The following is an 18,878-nucleotide window of genomic DNA, read 5'->3' as shown; positions in this document are numbered from 1 at the left end:
GTAACTAAAATGGTTTCCTGGAAGAAGTAATATTAAGGGCCATCAGTCACTGTCCTGAGCTATCACTGCTGACCCCAGGGACATGAGGCTTAGCAGAAATTGCTCCAAACCTCACATCTTGCATTGTGTTTTCTTGAAACAGTTCATGATGCAGCATCCCCACAGGGTTTGTTGTTTGGATAAGTAAGTCACCCAGGCTAGCATGAGAAATCCAAACTGAGTGCACTGTTTCACCACACCCACCTTCTCCTCCCTCCTCACTCCCTCCCACTGCAACCCATGAAGGTTACAGTGGGTCAGGAGGTCAAAATGCTATAAGAAAAAAAAGATTCCAGAATGAGGAAGGAAGGAAGGAAGGAAGGAAGGAAGGAAGGAAGGAAGGAAGGAAGGAAGGGAGGGAGAAGGAGAGAGGGGGAGAGAGAGAGAAAGAGAAAGAGAGAAAGAGAAAGCAAGCAGGGAGGGAGGGAGAGAAGGAGGGAGGGAGAGAAGGAGGGAGGGAGGGAGGGAGGGAAGGAAGGAAGGAAGGAAGGAAGGAAGGAAGGAAGGAAGGAAGGAAGGAAGGGAAAGTGGGAGACCTAGGAAGCAAGTAGGTGGACCTAATCTCACCTGGGAGTGGAAGTGAAGATGGCCTTACTTCTTTGAAGAAGTAACAACTGAGCTGAAGGATATGCAAGAGTTAGACAGGGATGGCAGAGGGAGGAACAGTGTATATAAAGCAGAGGGGATGTTCCAAACAAACAGGACAATTTATGCAAAGGTTGCAGTTGAAGAGCAACATGAAGGGAAAGGAAACATACAAGTTTCATCAATAACACCTGGCCTAGAAATGTGCTGGACAGCAATGCAGACAGAGTGTTCCAGTGGACATCCCTAACAGTTACACACCTGTGCCCCCACTTGCCCTTGGGATGTCCCACCAAGCACAACAGCTAGCAGGATCCTGACCTCAGGTTACCAGTTTCATTGGAGAACTCCAGCCTAAGAGTGGACATTAAAGTCCAAGCTGGAAGGTGGGGTGAAAATTGGTACTGTCTCAGGGCCAGGAAAGCCAGGACAGTTGGCCATCCTAAAAAGGTTTACATAAGAAGCAGATTAAGAGTATTACCAAAGGTAACTAAACACAGAGAATAACACAACAGATACTTTCAAGATATTTATCTGCCTGGCCTCAGGTATCCATACGTCAGTGCCATTTTCCCAATCATCTGGAAGAGCCCTCAACATGTCTCAGCTCCCCAAAGTCCAGAACCAAGAAACACACTCCAGTGTTAAAACTCCAAGCATGAGCAGACAAAGGTGTCCACTGAGAGACTCAAGCCCCATGGAGCCTTTACCCACCAGGAACCTCTTTGCAAACTGTGCCTACACTTTTGTGATGTAGGCTAGAATTGGCCAAACAAAAGGAAACATTTCCAAATAAGCCAATCAAAACACAATGCCTCAAATCCCTTGTGATAGGGAATAAATTCCATTACTGCGTCTACATCTGGTCCTTCAAAATTCAGCTTGGAGAGAATCAGCGAAATCTTTTTCTGTCTGGCATGGCCCTTCTTTGCTGGCCAGCAAATTAACTCACCTTTGTTTTGTAACTGTCTTTGTTTTATGCTATAATAAGAGGAAAAAAAAAGATGTTCCCATCCACTCCTCCACCTGCCATTACTCCCCATTCTTATAGCAAACCTGCAAGTCCAGTTTTCTGCATTTTCTCAAGATCACAAACACTAAGAAAATCTACTCCCTTCACTATGCCTGAGGAGGACAGACTACAACAGAACAGAAATCTGGCACTCATTTAAGAAAAACACACATTCAGTAGCAGAGATGTTTAGTAGAAGGGGGTTGATGAATGCAGTCAAAATAAAGAATTAGAGATGATCAAAGGTGACATTGAGGGTTCCCCCACTACATGAGGCTGTATTTCACGGCTGATTGATCTTCTTTAGCAGAGCTCTGAGTATAAGACAGGGAAAGACACCAACTTGTAGAGAACCCGATAGAAAGTTCCACTAGGCTAGTGGGCGAGGAAAATCATGCATAGAAGGTGAGGGATGACACTAGGAGAGGCCACGTGGGTAGGAAACCTAGAGATGCTGAAAGGTGGCTGATCACCTGGGAGAAGTAGAGAGGTAAGAGAATTAGATGTGTCTTAGAGATCAAAAGGAATGCATGTAGTAGGAGCATGCATAGGAGGATGTGTAGGAGAGGGGTCTGAGATTACAGAGAGACTGCAGGATTTAATATTTCTAAGGCAGAGTAGTGTGAAGAATGATAAGGTCCAGTATGGACAGTTGGAATGGGTGACTGAAATGGAAGGTCTATGAAGGTCACTGAAGCCAGAGAGATCCATAAATGACAGGGTTAGATTGAAGCTTGCAGAATGACAAATGTAATTGAAATGGTTTCTTGGAACAGGCAATTTTAAGGGCCATCAGTCACTGCCCTGAGCTATCACTGCCAACCCCAGGGACAGGAGGCTCAACAGAAATTGCTCCAAGTGTTAATTCTTGAACTCTCCCAGGATCATGGCAGGACCTTGGAAGCAAGGAAGTCATGATTAGGTCATAAGGGCTTTGGTGAATGCTCTGATCAGTGGTTTAGACAGGTGACATGAGCTTCCAAAAAGGAGGAGCATTGAGATGAGAGAAGAAGACTAGCTAGGAAGCAGCAGTAGGGACTCAAAGAAGGTCAACCCCTCCCCCACCTTAGCCGTGTACTGCTTGGGGTGTGAGGTATGAGCAGCCTCCACTGGTGAGGCCTGCAAGGGAGACAGTGAGCCTGGCCAAAGCCAGTTTTCAGTTGCAGCAGAAAGTTGGAAGTCAGGACATAGGGTCCTGTTGACCATGAGGGGACGATGGAAAGCACTGGGAAGGGAGAATCAATAAACAAAGGATAAAACAGGAGGAAGAATAGAAAAGCAAGGCATAAAGGGCTGCTGAAAAGAGAAGACGGAGGAGAGGAAAGCCTACTTGCTTTCTTTCATCCAGGGATTGTGAGTGACAGAACTGAGTTGCTCAAAACAACCTCGTCTCAAAGCACTTGAAGACTTTGAGGATCTGTGAGTAGGGACTGATCCGATTTCAAAGAGAAAGGATGATCCGAGGGCAGGCAGTAAGGGCCCTATTAGAACAGAAACTGTCTTTCAGCGTTCTTAAGTGTAGTGAGGGACTTTTAAGGAAAGATCCATTTGGGTCTGTCTTGAACATCCCCACCCTATACCCACCACTTAACCCATAGGGTGAAAGTGATAAAAATCACACAGTACCCCAAATATGAGTCTAGGAAGATGACACTGAAAAAGGAAAATGTCTGCATCCTTCAAAAGCTGGATATTAAATCTCTACTCACACAGTTCTTTTATGCTTTTATGATTTGTGAAAAGCTCAATGATAATGAAATTCAGAGTTCCTGTGTGCCACAATCAGAACAGCATGCATAGTTACATGTGCAGTATTCACGCATTTGCTACACACGTGAACTGGGAACAGAGTACAAGTTATTCCAATTAATTTGTTCTTGTCTTCTCTTAACAGACCATGAGCTTGCTTTCTTGTTAGATCGCTAAATCTTGGAATATTTAAGCAGCATAACTACATTTGACCAAGATTACTCACTAACAAAGGAATGAACTATTCAAACTCAAATGGCTTGCTGCTTAAAAATATTATACACACAGGCCAGAAACAACACAGAAACTCTCCTATGTGGAGAACATATAAGTTGCTCATTTTGATCAGTGAAGAAGATGAAAATACCCAGTAGACCCATGGGCTATGTCCATTTTCTTTTACCAGAAGTTTCAGAAGTTGGTGTATACTTTCCAACTAAAAACGATTACATAAATAACTTGGAAACGCCAAGTGATATTTCTGAAGGCTGCCAACAGTTTAACCACATTGAAACTCCTGGCCAAGATATTCATGAAAAGTTCGGAAGAAGTTACTTTGAGAAAGATGTACTCACAGCAAAAACCTTTCTTCTCTTTAGAAAGAATGCATAAATCAATGGTTAAATGAGGAAAAGGAAAATTATGTTTATCATAATAGTATAAGAAAAAAGGCATTTAAAAGAAGTTTAGAAATAAGACTACACAAAGACTTCATTATTAATATATTATTGTTATTACTAGTATTAAAAATTCATTCAAACATTTCTCTCATACTTTTCCTGCCCACAGATTAGATGTAAAAATGTCTTAACTGAGCTTAAGGGCAAAGAACGGGCACTTGGCTTTGCTACTGCCTGGCTGTGTGATCTTGGACAAGACACTGTTCCTCTCCAGGGCTCAGATTCCTCACCTGAAAAGCCAGAATCCTATATTGTCTTTCAACTCTGACATGCTATTAATATAATTCCAGATGCTATTAAGGCCGCACATCCAGCCCTCTGCCTCCCTGGGGAGGGAAACAGTAAAGAAAATACAATTTAGAGAGGCATTTTGAAACAAGGAATCATACAAATAGGTAGCCAATGACATCCCAGGAAGGAAAGAGAAGAGTCAACTATGACTTCACCTATGATGTCATTAAGGCCTTAGGACTTTACAAACATGGAATTGTACCAACACAGACTTTTACAAATATAGGCTGATTCATACCAGAATATAGGTGTGACTTTAAGAAAGTAACCGAAATTCTTAAAAAGGATGCCTGTTGAAGGTGGTGGTAGGAGGGAGGTTGGAGGACATAGAAGAAGTTAGATTTTAAAGGTTAAACATGAGTAGCAGAATGAGTAGCAGAAAGCATCAAGAGATAGTAAGAATTTGGAAACCAAGTGGTCACTGGAAGCATGGTGGATTAGAGTACAGGCAAAAGCATTTTTAAGTCTAGAAAAAAATCTCAAATCCTCTTAAATGTGGTGAGGAAGAGACACAGCAAATGCTAAATTAGTCAAGGACAGAGAAGCAGGAAGTTTACAGGGGAGAAGGGATGGCCTGGTACAAATAGGTATAAAAGGACCTCTCCAACATGAGATCAAGGCGGTTCTCCTCTCAATGGCTTCAAACTTGCATTAGTGGGATTATCCCTGGTTAATTTTAGGAAAATCAGAACCCACTACTTGTCCTACATGCTTTGAATCCAAGCTATTAACCTTTTTTCCTGCCTTTTGGTGCCTAGTAGACTAAAAGTGGCAAGGTCAGAATTATTTTAATACCCAGTATTCATACTAACAGGTACACACATAAAGGATTCATAAAGCATAGGAAAGTGTGCATGAAGCCCTAATTTCTAAGTCACCTACTGGTCGTGCATAATGTCCTTTATCCTATGGTGGCTGCCAGTGAGGAGGCCAATCCACCAAGTCTGGGAGGACTTACCTTCCACCTTCCCCCATGCCTAACAAATGCTAAAAATAAAGAGAAATAAAAGAATATTTATGCAAAAGACAACTTTTCCTAACTCCTTAAAAAATAAATGCCCTTTAACTGAGAAACACTGTGCTTGCCACAGGCTTTTAAATCAGTGTCCATAATAAAGCTCCAAGTTTAAATCTTCAGTGAGTTGAAGCAAGGTAAGGATGGAAAACAACCACACCATCCCCCTTTCCCAGAAGGTGACCTAGGCAGAGAAAGACAGAGCAGATCTCCAAAAACTGCGTTACTCAACGATGAAAAGAACCATGTACAGCTGACCAATATCCAGCTGTTTGCCTGTGAACAGGTCCTCTGTGGGACAAAACTCAAAAACCACTATGAGGAATGACCAAAGAATCTACCCCAGAGACAGGCTGGCTGGTAACTCTGAAACCACAACCTTCTTAGCCAGTCGTCCCAAACTAATACATTCTAGCTACTTCATGTACCTGATGGAACCAAGTGCTAGAACACCTTCATTCTAAGAATGTGCCCATCCAATAGAAAGTCAGTGCCATTATAATTTCAGTTAATGTTTCACTCAAGCTTCAAAAAAATTGTGGTTTCTATTAAAAAACTGGAAAGGAATAAATATGCTTATGAATGCTCTCAGCATAGCTAATTCCGAATTCCTGAAAGAGATGAGAATGAGCTGATAAGGTATCCGTTAATCTTAAGTCATTCTCTGGGGTCTACTAAGACCCCCAAAGCTCTACTAACTGTAAACAGTGGAATCAGGATTTTTAGAATAGGAGATAATTTTCTAGGTGGTTCTTCTGAGAGAAGCTCCTCGATATATCTCAGAGCAGGAGAGTCTCGGGTTTGGAGTGTAATGGTCTTAGTTTTTCAAATAATCACAGGTGTCCTTGAGTAAGTCATTTGCACATTCGGGGTCTCTGTTTTCCTGACTTGTAGAATGAGGCATTTGGGCCAAAGTCTCCACCAGCTGTAAAACTGTATAATTCTCTAAGTAATGGTTTACCGAACTGCTGGCAAGACTGCCTCAATAATCAGAATGATCCAATTAACACTCTGCAACGTGGAATATTCTATTTGTAGTTTCAAAAATAGACTATTTTAGAGTGGAAAGAGTTCAGATCATGAAATCCAGTCACTTAGTTTTTTAAAAGAAATAAAGAATCCAAAGTCCAAAACATTAAATAGTTCTGCTAAATTATAAGCTGATTGGTGGTAGAAGCAAGACCAGGCTGCCTGACTAGTCCTGTTTGCACTAAACCACATTGTTACTCAGTTGGCTTCAGACGGCTTTCTTCACTAGAAGCTGCCGTGGCCCTCCGTATGATCCATAGTGTGGCTTTTATGCCTCCCATTAAATGTAGCCTTCATCACAGCTGTGTGTTACTGGCCTCAAGGTTATTAGTTTTCCAGGCATCCAAACCAGGAGACATTTGAAGAATGACCTGAAGGTCTTCATGAAATGTGCCCAAGATAAAATAATTTAAAAAGTCCTGTGAGGTTCGTCCAAAACAGCAAATATCTACACACCATCCATTTGTGTACCTATAAAGAGTACTTTATAGGTAGGAAGATCCTAGTGAACCCACATCTGATCCAATAATAGCATTAGAAACTAGGCTGCAGCCTCAATTGCATAAGCACTTTGTCACTCTGGCTTCAGGCCACTGTGACAGCAGGATGGCACCCTTAGCATATATATGGAGATTCCACAAGTAGGTACCCATGCCACCTGACACAGGTTCTGCCCTGGCAGCCACTCACACAGACCCTGTACATATTTCTGGCTGTGGAATGCCGGTGGCTGCTGGCATATAACAAAGGCTACACTGCAAAACTGTCCCCACCACTTCCCCAGGTATGAAATCTTTGGAGAGACTGCTCTGAAAACCTTTTAGGGACAACCTGGGAATTTCTGTGCAAGAGCAATGCTGCATGCCACCCAGTATGCTGCAATTTGTTCCAACATGAGACAATTTGTTCCAAAGAGTACAACTGGCTGCTAGACATTAAACCCTATATTATGTTGGATCCAACAACTGGGTTGAATCTCCCAGACATAATGATGTGTGAAAGAAGCCAGACACAAACGAGTATGTGCTGTATGATTCCATTTATATAAAATCAAAAATAAAATTAAAAGCAGGCAAAACGAATCTAAGATACTGATAAAAGTCTGAATGGTGGTTACTTCTTGAATGTGGGATATTGATTGGAAAGAGGTTCAAGGAGCCTCATAGGGTGCTAGAAATGTTCATTTTCTTGGTCTAAGTAGCAACTACACAGATGTAAAAATACTTAAAAATTCATCAAGCTCTATACTTCAGATACGTGTGTGTTTTACTTACATATGTTATACCTCAATAAAAAATTAATTGAAAATATTGCATGGGATCTCCTAATGTAAAGGAAGAATAAACTTCTTCCTCTCCTTTAGCATAAGCATATCTGAGATTCTTTGAATTGAATGTTTGCAAATAACATTCTTAGTAATAACAATAGCTAAATTAAATGCTTACATGTATGTACCAGGCCCTGTGCAGGGAGACATATGAATTATCTGCTTCAAGTCCTTGCAACACCTACATAAGGTAGATATCATCCAAATCTCCATTTCACAGATGAGAAAATTAAGGGACAGGGAAGTAAAGTAACTTGTCCAAAGTAAAACAGCAAATCAAATGGCAGAACTGAAAAGTCAAATTCAAACCCAAAGCAGTCTGACTCCAGAGACTTTGTTCTTAATTGATCTTAATGTTTCATCATATGCTGCAGGATCAGGGGATTCTTTTTTAAAGTTTGATAGCATTTGATTGGTTTTGTCCCTTCCCCAGTGCCTGAGAAGCATGTTCAGCATTAAGAAAAAAGAGAATTGGCCAGGCGCAGTGGCTCACACCTATAATCCCAGCACTTTGGAAGGCCAAGGAGAACAGATTGCTTGAGCCCAGGAGTTTGAGGCCAACTTGGTCAACATGGCAAAACCTCATTTCTACAAAGTGTAGACAAAAAAAATTATCCAGGGGTTGTGGTGCATGCCTAATGCCTATAGTCCCAGCTATTGGGGTGGGGGGTGGGGCTGAGGCAGGAGGATCACATAACTGTGGGGGGGAAGGTTGAGGCTGCAGTGAGCTGTGATCATGCCCTGCACTCCAGCCTGGGTGACAGAACAAGACAAGAAAGAAAGAAAGAAAGAAAGAAAGAAAGAAAGAAAGAAGAAAGAAAGAAAGAAAGAAAGAAAAAAGAAAGAAAGAAAGAAGAAAAAAGAAAGAAAGAAGAAAGAAAGAAAGAAAGAAAAGAAAGAAAGAAAAGAAAGAAAGAAAAGAAAGAAAGAAAGAAAGAAAGAAAGAAAGAAAGAAAGAAAGAAAGAAAAAGAAAGAAAGAAAGAAAAAAGAAAACAAAAGAAAAGAAAAGAAAGAAAAGGGAAAAAAAAGAGGAAAGAGAATCAGGATTTGGGAGGTGGATAAACAGTCTCTAGCTAATTAAATTCCTGAGATTCATTCAATAGATACAACTAGTTTAGTCCAAGCACCTATTTTCTGTGTCTTTAGTAGAGGAAAGTGGGTGCTATTATTGGCTTGTTATAGTCTCAAATTATTCCTTTCTCTTAAAAGAAATACACAGTGGGGGCAACACAGAGTGTTTTCATATGCTAGTCACTAGGGCTTTCTGGAACACCATGTCCTAGGATGAAATTTCCACAGCATGCCACACACTTTTCAGATCTGCTTTAGACTTTTTGAAAAGACTAAAGGGGCTTGTTTTCCCCTTTTCCCGGCTTTTATATTATTATTATTACATTAAATATAAAGTATCTGTGGAACCTGGAGAAGGCATTAACCACTCTTTAATTATAAAATGCATAGCTTGGTATTTTCCAGACACCGGCTTTTATCCTTTATGGCCCTCTCAATTAGTTCCTGTGAAGTTCTCATATGAAAACCTGTTAGATTACTGATTCTGGATTAGAAGGGGCTATAAATTATAGACCCCTTCAAAATCCATCAGGGGAAAGGGGAAGGCAGAAAGTGACTTAATGATGATTTAGCCCTTATTAGCAACCAGGCCCAAATGTTTGAGCTCCGCAATGCAAATATAGAATTATTCCTCAGCCCACCCCTGCTCCCCACAACGACTAGTAATGCACTCACTCACTTTTAAGGGAACTTGAAAAAATGATTGAATGTTGATATTTTCAGTAAGAAATTGGTCTCATCCCACTCCTGCCCCAATGAACAGTGTGGCTCCTGCCCACAAGGGTCTGGCATGTCACAGCCCTGTCCTTCACCCCAGTCCCAGCTCTGGAATTAAGCCCATCAAGGGTAGGTCACTGAGCAGCAGCCTCAAGGATGGAGAGTGTGCAGTGTCTCCCCCTGAGCTGGGAGATAGAGGACTGAGCAACAGACTCCTCTACCTGCCCTCTATGCTCTAATCTCCATCCTGCATCAGCCACTGATGCTCTACAAGACTATAATCCTTCTCCCAGCCCACCCCCAGCACTCTGCCTAGCTCCAGTCAGCCCCAGATCTGGGTCCCACTTCCTCTGGTCACATCTTGGATCTACCCATGTTGGCAGACTGAATTTCTTAGAGCTGTTCCTTTTGAGTACTGTCTTTTGCATCCTGACTAGGTTTTACCTAAATCAAACCAGGCAGCACCGGCCTTTAGCTACACAGTTGAGGACAGCACAGCTGGCCTCAGTCACTGGGCCATCTCCCTCCACTCTATCATGTACCATGAGAAGGTGATCTTGCCCCAGCTCCTCACCTTCACTTGGGCCCTATAGGTGCCGAGGTCTGCCAGATCCACCCAGGCCCCACATCATCTTAAAGTCCACCCTGGTTTGCTCAACTGCCCCATAAATTCACGCTTTACCCGGTTTGCATTAGGTAAAGTTGAAACTCTCTGTTTCACCAAGTTGTGAGTGATTTCAAAGATGGATAATCTTAAATGCTATTATGGCATCAAGGTGAATTAAAGAGAGAAGGAAATCACAACTTCCAGTGTTCGGCTTGCACATGTCAGCCAAGCAAGGCCTTCTCTAGTTAGCTTTCCTAAAATGATTTAAACACATACACACACACACACACACACACACAGACATATGCACACACAGGCATATACACTGTGTTCCTTTCTGAAAAGTAACCTTGAGGAAAAAAGCATGCAATATTGGTGCTGGTAAAAGAAATGAAGTAAAAGCTGAGGGCAAAGAATGCTAATGTTTCTGCTAATGTTACTACACATTAGCAGAAAACAGAACTTTTGGATAATTTCAGAACTGAATCATCAATGTGGTGATAGCTAAGATGAACAAATTCACCATATATTTCTGATGAAAATAAGAAAAAGTGACTCTTATGCAAATGTAGAGAAAGAACTGCACATTCTATAGGAAATTATATACAAACATAGGCAATTCAGATGTTCTGGGATCCTTCAAGGGTGTCAAGGGTCTGTTGTACTAGTATTGCCAAGAGGAAAATATAATTACTTTGAAGGTCTTTTAGAGACACTCTTTCCTGACCACTGGCAAACAGCAAAGCCCAAGGTAGATCCTTGCCCAGTGTTCTTACCTGGTCGTCATAGCGGTAAGTGAGGAACTGCTCCCCTGTTGTGTCTTCCAGAAAACTTCCCTGAGGAGAGAGTGCAAACTCGGGAAGGAAATAGGCTCCAGGAGATTTCTCAGCTGTGGTCTGAAAAACAAGATCATCTGGTCACAAGTAAGGCTCCAGTAAGAACCCCCTGACAAGTAAAGTACAAGAAGGCCATTCCAGAAGAATCCACCACTAAAAGCTATACCAAGAAACAAAAAGGGAAGTGCCCTCTCTTGGCAAAGACCAAGGTGAGGCACACCAGGTGTCTGCGTCAGGGCACTGTTAGGCCAGGATATCACAGTGGCCTGAATCAAATTGGCAGCCACGACATTTATTCCCTGACACCTGCCTCTCTCCCCCTCTCTGCTACCTCTGCTCCCCATCTTCCAGCAATTCAGTCACAGAGTAGTTAACTTTGTTTTGTTGTTGCAAATCTATCGTTTTTAGAATTTTCTTCTTCCTTTCTTGCTTTTTTTCTTCTTTTTTTTTTGGCAAAGGAGTGAGAAACAAAAATTTTCTTCCATACTACAACAAAAATGAACTTCATTGTAGAAACTTTAGAACATATAAATGAGCACAGAAGAAACTAAAAATCACCCATAATCTTTTCAACCTGTAATAACCACTTTTAATTGTTTTGGCGTGTTTCCTTTGAGATGTTTTCCTTGTAATGCTTTGTTTAAAGATCCAAGCTTAAATAAACATGGATATTGTAGACTCTGTCTAGTTCATGGAAAGCTCATACCCCGGTCCGTTTTCACGCTGCTGATAACGACGTACCCGAGACTTGGAAGAAAAGCAGGTTTAATTGGACTTAAGAGTTCCACATGGCTGGGGAGGCCTCAGTACCATGGCAGGAGGTGAAAGGCACTTCTGACATGACAGCCGCGAGAGAAAATGAGAGGGATGCAAAAGCAGAAACCCCTGATAAAACCATCAAATCTCATGAGACTTATTCACTATCATGAGAACAGTATGGGGGAAACTGCCTCCATGATACAAATTATCTCCCACCAGGTCCCTCCCACAACATGTGGGAATTATAGGAATACAATTCAAGATGAGATCTGAGTGGGGACACAGAGCCAAACCATATCATTCCACCCTCGGCCCCTCCAAATCTCATGTCCTCACATTTCAAAACCAATCATGCCTTCCCAACAGTCCCCCAAAGTCTTAACTAATTTCAGCATTAACCAAAAAGTCCACAGTCCAAACTCTCATTTGAGACAAGGCAAGTCACTTCTGCCTATGAGCTTGTAAAATCAAAAGCAAGCTAGTTACTTCCTAGATACAATGGTGGTATAGGTATTGGGTAAATACAGCCAGCCCAAATTGGAGAAACTGGCCAAAACAAAGGGGTTACAGGGCACATGCAAGTCCAAAATCTAGTGGGGCAGTCAAATTTTAAAGCTCCAAAATGATCTCCTTTGACTCCAGGTCTCATATCCAGGTCACACTGAGGCAAGAGGTGGGTTCTCATGGTCTTGGGCAGCTCCATCCCTGTGACTTTTCAGGGTACAGCCTCCCTCCCAGCTGTTTTCATGGGCAGGCATTGAGTGTCTGTGGCTCCTCGAGGAACATAGTCCAAGCTGTCAGTGGATCTACCGTTCTGGGGTCTGGAGGACAGTAGCCTTCTTCTCACAGCTCCACTAGGCAGTGTCCCAGTAGGAACTCTGTGTGGTGGCTCTGATCCCACATTTCCCTTCCACACTGCTATAGCATAGCTTCTTCATGGGGGCCCTGCCCCTGCAGCAAACTTTTGCCTGGGCATCCAGGTATTTCCATACATCCTCTGAAATCTGGGCAGGGGTTCCCAAACCTCAGTTCTTGACTTCTGTTGCAGGCTCAACATCACATGGAAGATGCCAAGACTTGGGGCTTCCACCCTCTGAAGCCACAGCCCGAGCTCTGCATTGGCCCCTTTCAGCCACAGCTGGAGCAGCTGAGACACAGGGCACCAGGTCCCTAGGCTGCACACAGCACAGGGACCCAGGGCCCAGCCCGCAAAACCACTTTTTCCTCCTGGGCCTCCAGGCCTGTGATGGGAGGGGCTGCCATGAAGGTCTCTGACATGCCCTGGAGGCATTTTCCACATAGTTCTGGGGATTAACATTAGGCTCCTTGCTACTTATGCAAATTTCTGCAGCCAGCTTGAATTTCTCCCCAGAAAATGGGTCTTTCTTTTCTATTGCATAGTCAGGCTGTAAATTTTCTGAATTTTTATGTTCTGTTTTCCTTTTTAAACTGAAAGCCTTCAACAATATCCAAGTCACCTCTTGAACGCTTTGCTGCTTAGAAATTTCTTGTACTGGGTACCCTAAATCTTCTCTCTCAAGTTCAAAGTTCCAGAAATCTCTAGGGCAGGAGCAAAATGCCACCAGTCTCTTTGCCAAAACATAACAAGAGTCACCTTTGCTCCAGTTCCCAACAAGTTCCTCATCTCCATCTGAGACCACCTCAGCCTAGACCTTTTCATTCATATCATTATCAGCATTTTGGTCAAAGCCATTTAACAAGTCTCTAGGTAGTTCCAAACTTCCCCACATTTTCCTGTCTTCTTCTGAGCCCTCCAAACTGTTCCAACCTCTGCTTGTTACCCAGTTCCAAAGTTGCTTCCGTATTTTCTGGTATCTTTTCAGCAGCATCCCATTCTACTGGTGCCAATTTACTGTATTAGTCCATTTTCATGCTGCTGCTAACGACATATCCAAGACTGGGAAGAAAAAGAGGTTTAATTGGGCTTGCATTTCCACATGGCTGGGGAGGCCTCAGAATCATGGCAGGAGGCAAAAGGCACTTCTTACATGACGGTGGCAAGAGAAAATGAAAGGGATGCAAAAGTGAAAATCACTGATAAAGCCATCAGTGATTTGGCTTTGTAAGACTTATTCACTGCCACGAGAACAGTATAGGGGGAACCTCCCCCATGATTCAAATTATCTCCCACCAGGTCCCTCCCACAGCATGTGGGAATTATGGGAGTACGATTCAAGATGAGATCTGAGTGGGGACACAGAACCAAACCATATTACCTGGCATCTGAATCACTGGACATAAATCACAATGGCTGGAGTCTGAGGGAGTCAGAAAGGATATCCTCTTTGGGGGAATATGGCTTGGATATCATGACCCAATTGACTTGCTACCATCACACTATCATCCACCTCCTGGGAGAGTCTGTCCAAGGGAAGACTGAGGAGGTAGGGGGCTTACCAGGATCACTGCCTTGATTGCGTCAAAGAGGAAAGTCATAAAGGAGACAGAATCTGCAGTGCTTAGCCCCATCCAGTCAAAAATACATGGATCTGTGACTATATCCCCGACTGGATACCTCACTCCCCCTGCTTGGGAAGAAATGAGTCAGAAATAACGTAAGAGGCCACAGGTGTTACTCTAAGAAAATTGCTCTCTGCAAACAGGAGGAGCAGGGAATAAACACATTCCTCTGACACCTCTGCTGCTCCAATGGACTCATTCTCAAACTGCAGTAGGAACTATGGTTTATGCCAAAACATCCCTCTGAATACTGTGTTTTAGAAAGGGAAATCAACATCGTTCTGTCAAAGAACATAGAAGAGATAACTCCACTAGACTAGATGGTTTAGATGGCACTACACTGTTAAAATAATTTGAAGATTTTCTTATTACATTTCATTTATGTGAGAGATTTAGCACCACTATTGTTAATTGCTCCTACTGGCTTCAATCATCATTTTATTTTTTTTACTTTAATATTTTTTAGACAGAGTCTTGCTTTTTCACCCAGGCTGGAGTTGAGTGACGTGATTTCAGCTCACTGCAATTTCTGCCTCACAGATTCAAGAAATTCTCCTGCCTCAGCCTCTCTAATAGCTGGGGTTACAGGTGCCCACCACCACACCTGGATAATTTTTGTATTTTTAGTAGAGACGGGGTTTCACCATGTTGGCCAGGCTGGTCTCGAACACCTGACCTCGGGTGATCTGCCCGCCTTGGCCTCCCAAAGTGCTAGGATTATAGGCATGAGTCACTGCGCCCAGCCAGAATCATCATTTTTAAATACCTAAAGAGACCTTAGAAGTCATCTAGGTCAAACTCCTTATTTTAACAATGAGTAAACTATAGAGTTAGGAGACTTACCAATCACCAAATCTGAGAGTGACTATTCCTGGCACACAAAAAGAGCAAGTGCAAAAGCCCTAAAATAGAAAGGCGGTCAGTGAGTTTGAGGAGCAGACCCAGGCTTACAGCCAGGGCTGGAATCTGTTAGCAGCCATGTGCAAATACCTGGACAGATCCATTTACCAGAGTGGGAGCAGTCAAAGATCACCACCTTAAAACAGCTTCCTGCATATAGTGTACATTCCAGTGTGATGCTTATCTTTAGTTGACCATGCATTCAACACATATTTATTGAGCACCTAGTATATGCCTAGTATAGCACAGTTCTCAGTGCTATAGATACAATGAGGAACAACAAAGAGCAGGTTCCTATTTTCATGGAGGTTACATCCTAGGGGAGGAGATACATAGTAAAATAAGTAAACACATAAATAAGAAAATTAACATTCTAAGTTATAAAGGAAATAAAACAAGGTAATATGAGAATAATGTTGGGAGAGGACTGTTCAATTTTAGATAAGATTATCAAAAATGGCATCCATGAGAAGATAAGATTTCAGATGATACCTCAAACAGGAGGAGCCAGTTATGGAAAAAGCTAAGGATGAGTATTACTGGCAAAAGAAGAGCAAGTACCAAGGCTCCAAAGTGGAAAGGAAGTCAGTGAGTTGGAAGAACTACAGTGTGGCTGGATTCCGTGTGGACAAGTAAGAGTGGCAGGAAATGGATAAAGGAAGGAAGAGAAAAGCCACCCAAGACATTTAAAGCCTTATGGCAAGGAGATGGAGAACCATAGAAGAGTATTTAAATAACACTGACTGCTTTGTGGAGAATGGGCTACAAGGAGGCAAAGTGGAAACACAAAGACTAGTTGGAAGGCTGTTGATACTAACCCAGGTGAGAAGGGATGGTTCATTGGACTGGGTTGATGGCAGTAGAGAAGGGGAGAGGTGCATGGATTAGAAGTAGAACCAACAAAGCTTGCTGATGAGGGAGGAAAAGGGAGGAATCAAGGGTGACTTCTGGGTTTTTGGTTTGAGCAATGGCTATAAAGGAATTGCAACGGATGGACAGCCCTGAGGCAGAAACAGATTTGTTGGGGAGGGTACAGTCAATAGTTCTGTTTGAGTCATGTTAAGTTGGAGGTGTCCACAAAACATCCATGTGAAGAGCTTGAGTTTGCCATTCAATATGCAAGTCCAGGGCTCAGAAAGGAAATCTGAAGCTGGAGACAGGGATTTGGAAGTCATCACTTAACATTTTCATAATATATGTATGTATGTATGTATGTATATTTACATATATTTACACCCATTATACCAGAAAAGCCACTCCCTAGAGAAAGAGTTCGGCATGCAAGAGGGCTTTGCCTGACACCCCCAATTCTAATATTTGAAATTAAGTAGAAGAGGAGGAGTAAGCAGAAGAGACTAAAAATGAACATCAATTAGAGCAGAATAAAAAGCAAAAAACCCTATATTAGGTCATGGGAAGATTTAGCATCAAAAAGAATAGTCAAGTGTCTTGAATGCTGCCAAGAAATTGAGGAAGATGAGGCCAGAGAAGTATCCCTTGGATCTAGTAACACGGAAGTCAATGTTGACTTTGACAAGGGTAGTTATGATGCAGTTTTTCTTAGAAAAATTGGGCCTTCCCTTAGGAGAAATGGCTGAGTTCACACAAGGCTTCAGAAAGCAAGCATCATACCAAACATGCGTTTGACATTTCCACCCAGAAGGAAGTTGACTTCCCAAATCTTAGGAAGATGCAATGGCATGCGGCCCCTCACAGGATGGGGTGACCAAAGAGGTCAGGGCCCTTAAGTAGCAAAAGTTGGAGGGAAAGTAGGAGAAACAAGCCTGGATCAGGAAGTGTGCGATCTTCCCAGGGCACTGAGCCAGGCCTAGGAGAGAAGCTGCCAAAATGCATCATCTCCACCAGCCACTGTCCACAGCTGCTGAGTCACCAGAGACGAAGTCAAGAGGAATCCAGACAGTACCTCCAGGGACTATGAATACGAGACTTGGAGATACAGCTGTGTCTCCACATCCCCATCCAGCTGAAGAATTTGACTCGAGCAGGAGGAAATGTATAGGGATGACTATTCAAGGACAAGAGTTGAGTGTTCTAGACCTTAATCTACACATTGTAAAGGGTCAAGAATAACTATGAAAGATGGGTGAAAGTTCTGCTTGATTTTGATATTATGATATAATAGAAATATATATGTGGCCTCTGACCAAGGTTCTTGACATAAAGCTCAGCCGTAGGAGAATCTTTTGTTCTACTATTTGGTCTTTGACTGCAGTTCCTGATACAGAGCTCCTAAGGCTTTGTGATTTTCTGAGTGACAGGGGCATCTGACTCAGCTCCTAAACTCCTTGGAATGTTCTGGGTGCTAGGAGCATCTTTTATTCTAATAAGGTGACTCTTCGTGCACCCCTGGATAGCCTCAGGATGGGGGCTGGTTGCCAGGGGAGCCAATCATGTGATTAGAGGGTTGGAACTTTCAGTCCTCACCCCCATCCTCTGGTGTGAAGGGAGAGGTGCTGAAAGTTGAGCTGATACCAATGGCCAATGAGGTAATCAACCATGCCTAGGTAATGAAGCCTCCATGAAAACTCAGAAGGATTGGGTTCAGGGAGTTTCTGAGTTGGTGAACATATCTGTGTGCCTGGAGGGTGACACACACCAACTCCTGCACTTGGGGCCCTTCCGGACCTCACCCTACGTATCTCTTCATCTGGGCATTCATCTGTATCCTATATTGCATCCCTTTTTAAGCTAGAAAATGTAAGCAAAGTGTTTCATTTAGCTCTCCAAGCTGCTCTGGTAAATTAGTCAAAGCCAAGGAGAGGCTCAATTTATAGCCTGTTTGTCAGAAGTATAAGTGATAACCTATACTCAACCTACTGCTCAACCTACTCAAGCCCCATCCTGAGGCTATCCAGGGGTGCACGAAGAGTCACCTTATTAGAATAAAAGATGCTCCTAGCACCCAGAACATTCCAAGGAGTTTAGGAGCTGAGTCAGATGCCCCTGTCACTCAGAAAATCACAAAGCCTTAGGAGCTCTGTATCAGGAACTGCAGTCAAAGACCAAATAGTAGAACAAAAGATTCTCCTACGGCTGAGCTTTTATGTCAAGAACCTTGGTCAGAGGCCACATATATATTTCTATTATATCATAATATCGAGATTGGCCTCTGAAGTGGGGGGCAGTCTTGTGGGACTGAACCCTTAGCCTGTGCGGTCTGATGCTATCTCTAGGTAGACAGTCTCTGAATTGAATTGAATTAGAGGACACCCAGTGGTGTCCAGTGAAGAACTGCTTGCTGTGTACAGAAATACCCCCACACAAGTGCTGTGATGAGTGGAAAACAGAGAGTAAGAAAAAGCACTTTGGTTTTTTGTTTTTTGTTTTTTCCTATTTCTCAGATTGATGTAATGGGAAGAGAGAGAAGCAGGGAAGAAGAGGGTATTCCTACAGTCAAGAGCAGAATCCAGTGTGCCTCAAAAGGTAAGCAGTCACCAGTTAAAACAAACACAATGTGATTCCCATTGCAATTAAACAAGCCAGTCTGAACACTTCTCCTGACCTGGTGTGAGCCCCTACACCCATCTCTCTCCAGAGCACAAACACAGTCAAATATCACACCACTAACATCTACAGAACTGTGGTCAGTGAAGGGCCCTAGCCTTTCTCCCACGTGCCATTGCTAAGCTATGTCACTGTACTCTGGATTGAGAGCCCAACTGCACGCTTTCCTGCCATTCACTTTCTCTTTAGATTTGGCATCTCAAGACTGCTTTAAATCTAGACTCCATTTATCACGATATGCAGCACTCTCCCCC

At 42.8% G+C, this 18,878-nt stretch overlaps 1 protein-coding gene across 7 annotated transcripts in view; it reads right to left on the bottom strand.

Moving 5' to 3' along the window:
* The window catches only part of ADAMTSL3 (ADAMTS like 3), a 417,185-nt gene that overhangs the window by 357,654 nt on the left and 40,653 nt on the right, over positions 1–18,878 (bottom strand). For all 7 annotated transcript variants that reach the window (XM_033189196.1, XM_033189191.1, XM_033189189.1 and 4 more), the window contains exon 3: positions 10,900–11,019. In XM_033189196.1, the coding sequence (XP_033045087.1) occupies positions 10,900–11,019 (120 nt within the window). The remainder of the gene's footprint in view (positions 1–10,899; positions 11,020–18,878) is intronic.

The sequence above is a fragment of the Trachypithecus francoisi genome, unplaced genomic scaffold, assembly GCF_009764315.1.
Source record: "Trachypithecus francoisi isolate TF-2019V2 unplaced genomic scaffold, Tfra_2.0 Lachesis_group3, whole genome shotgun sequence".
Classification (NCBI taxonomy): domain Eukaryota; kingdom Metazoa; phylum Chordata; class Mammalia; order Primates; family Cercopithecidae; genus Trachypithecus; species Trachypithecus francoisi.
This window is presented reverse-complemented; position numbering and strand designations above follow the sequence as displayed.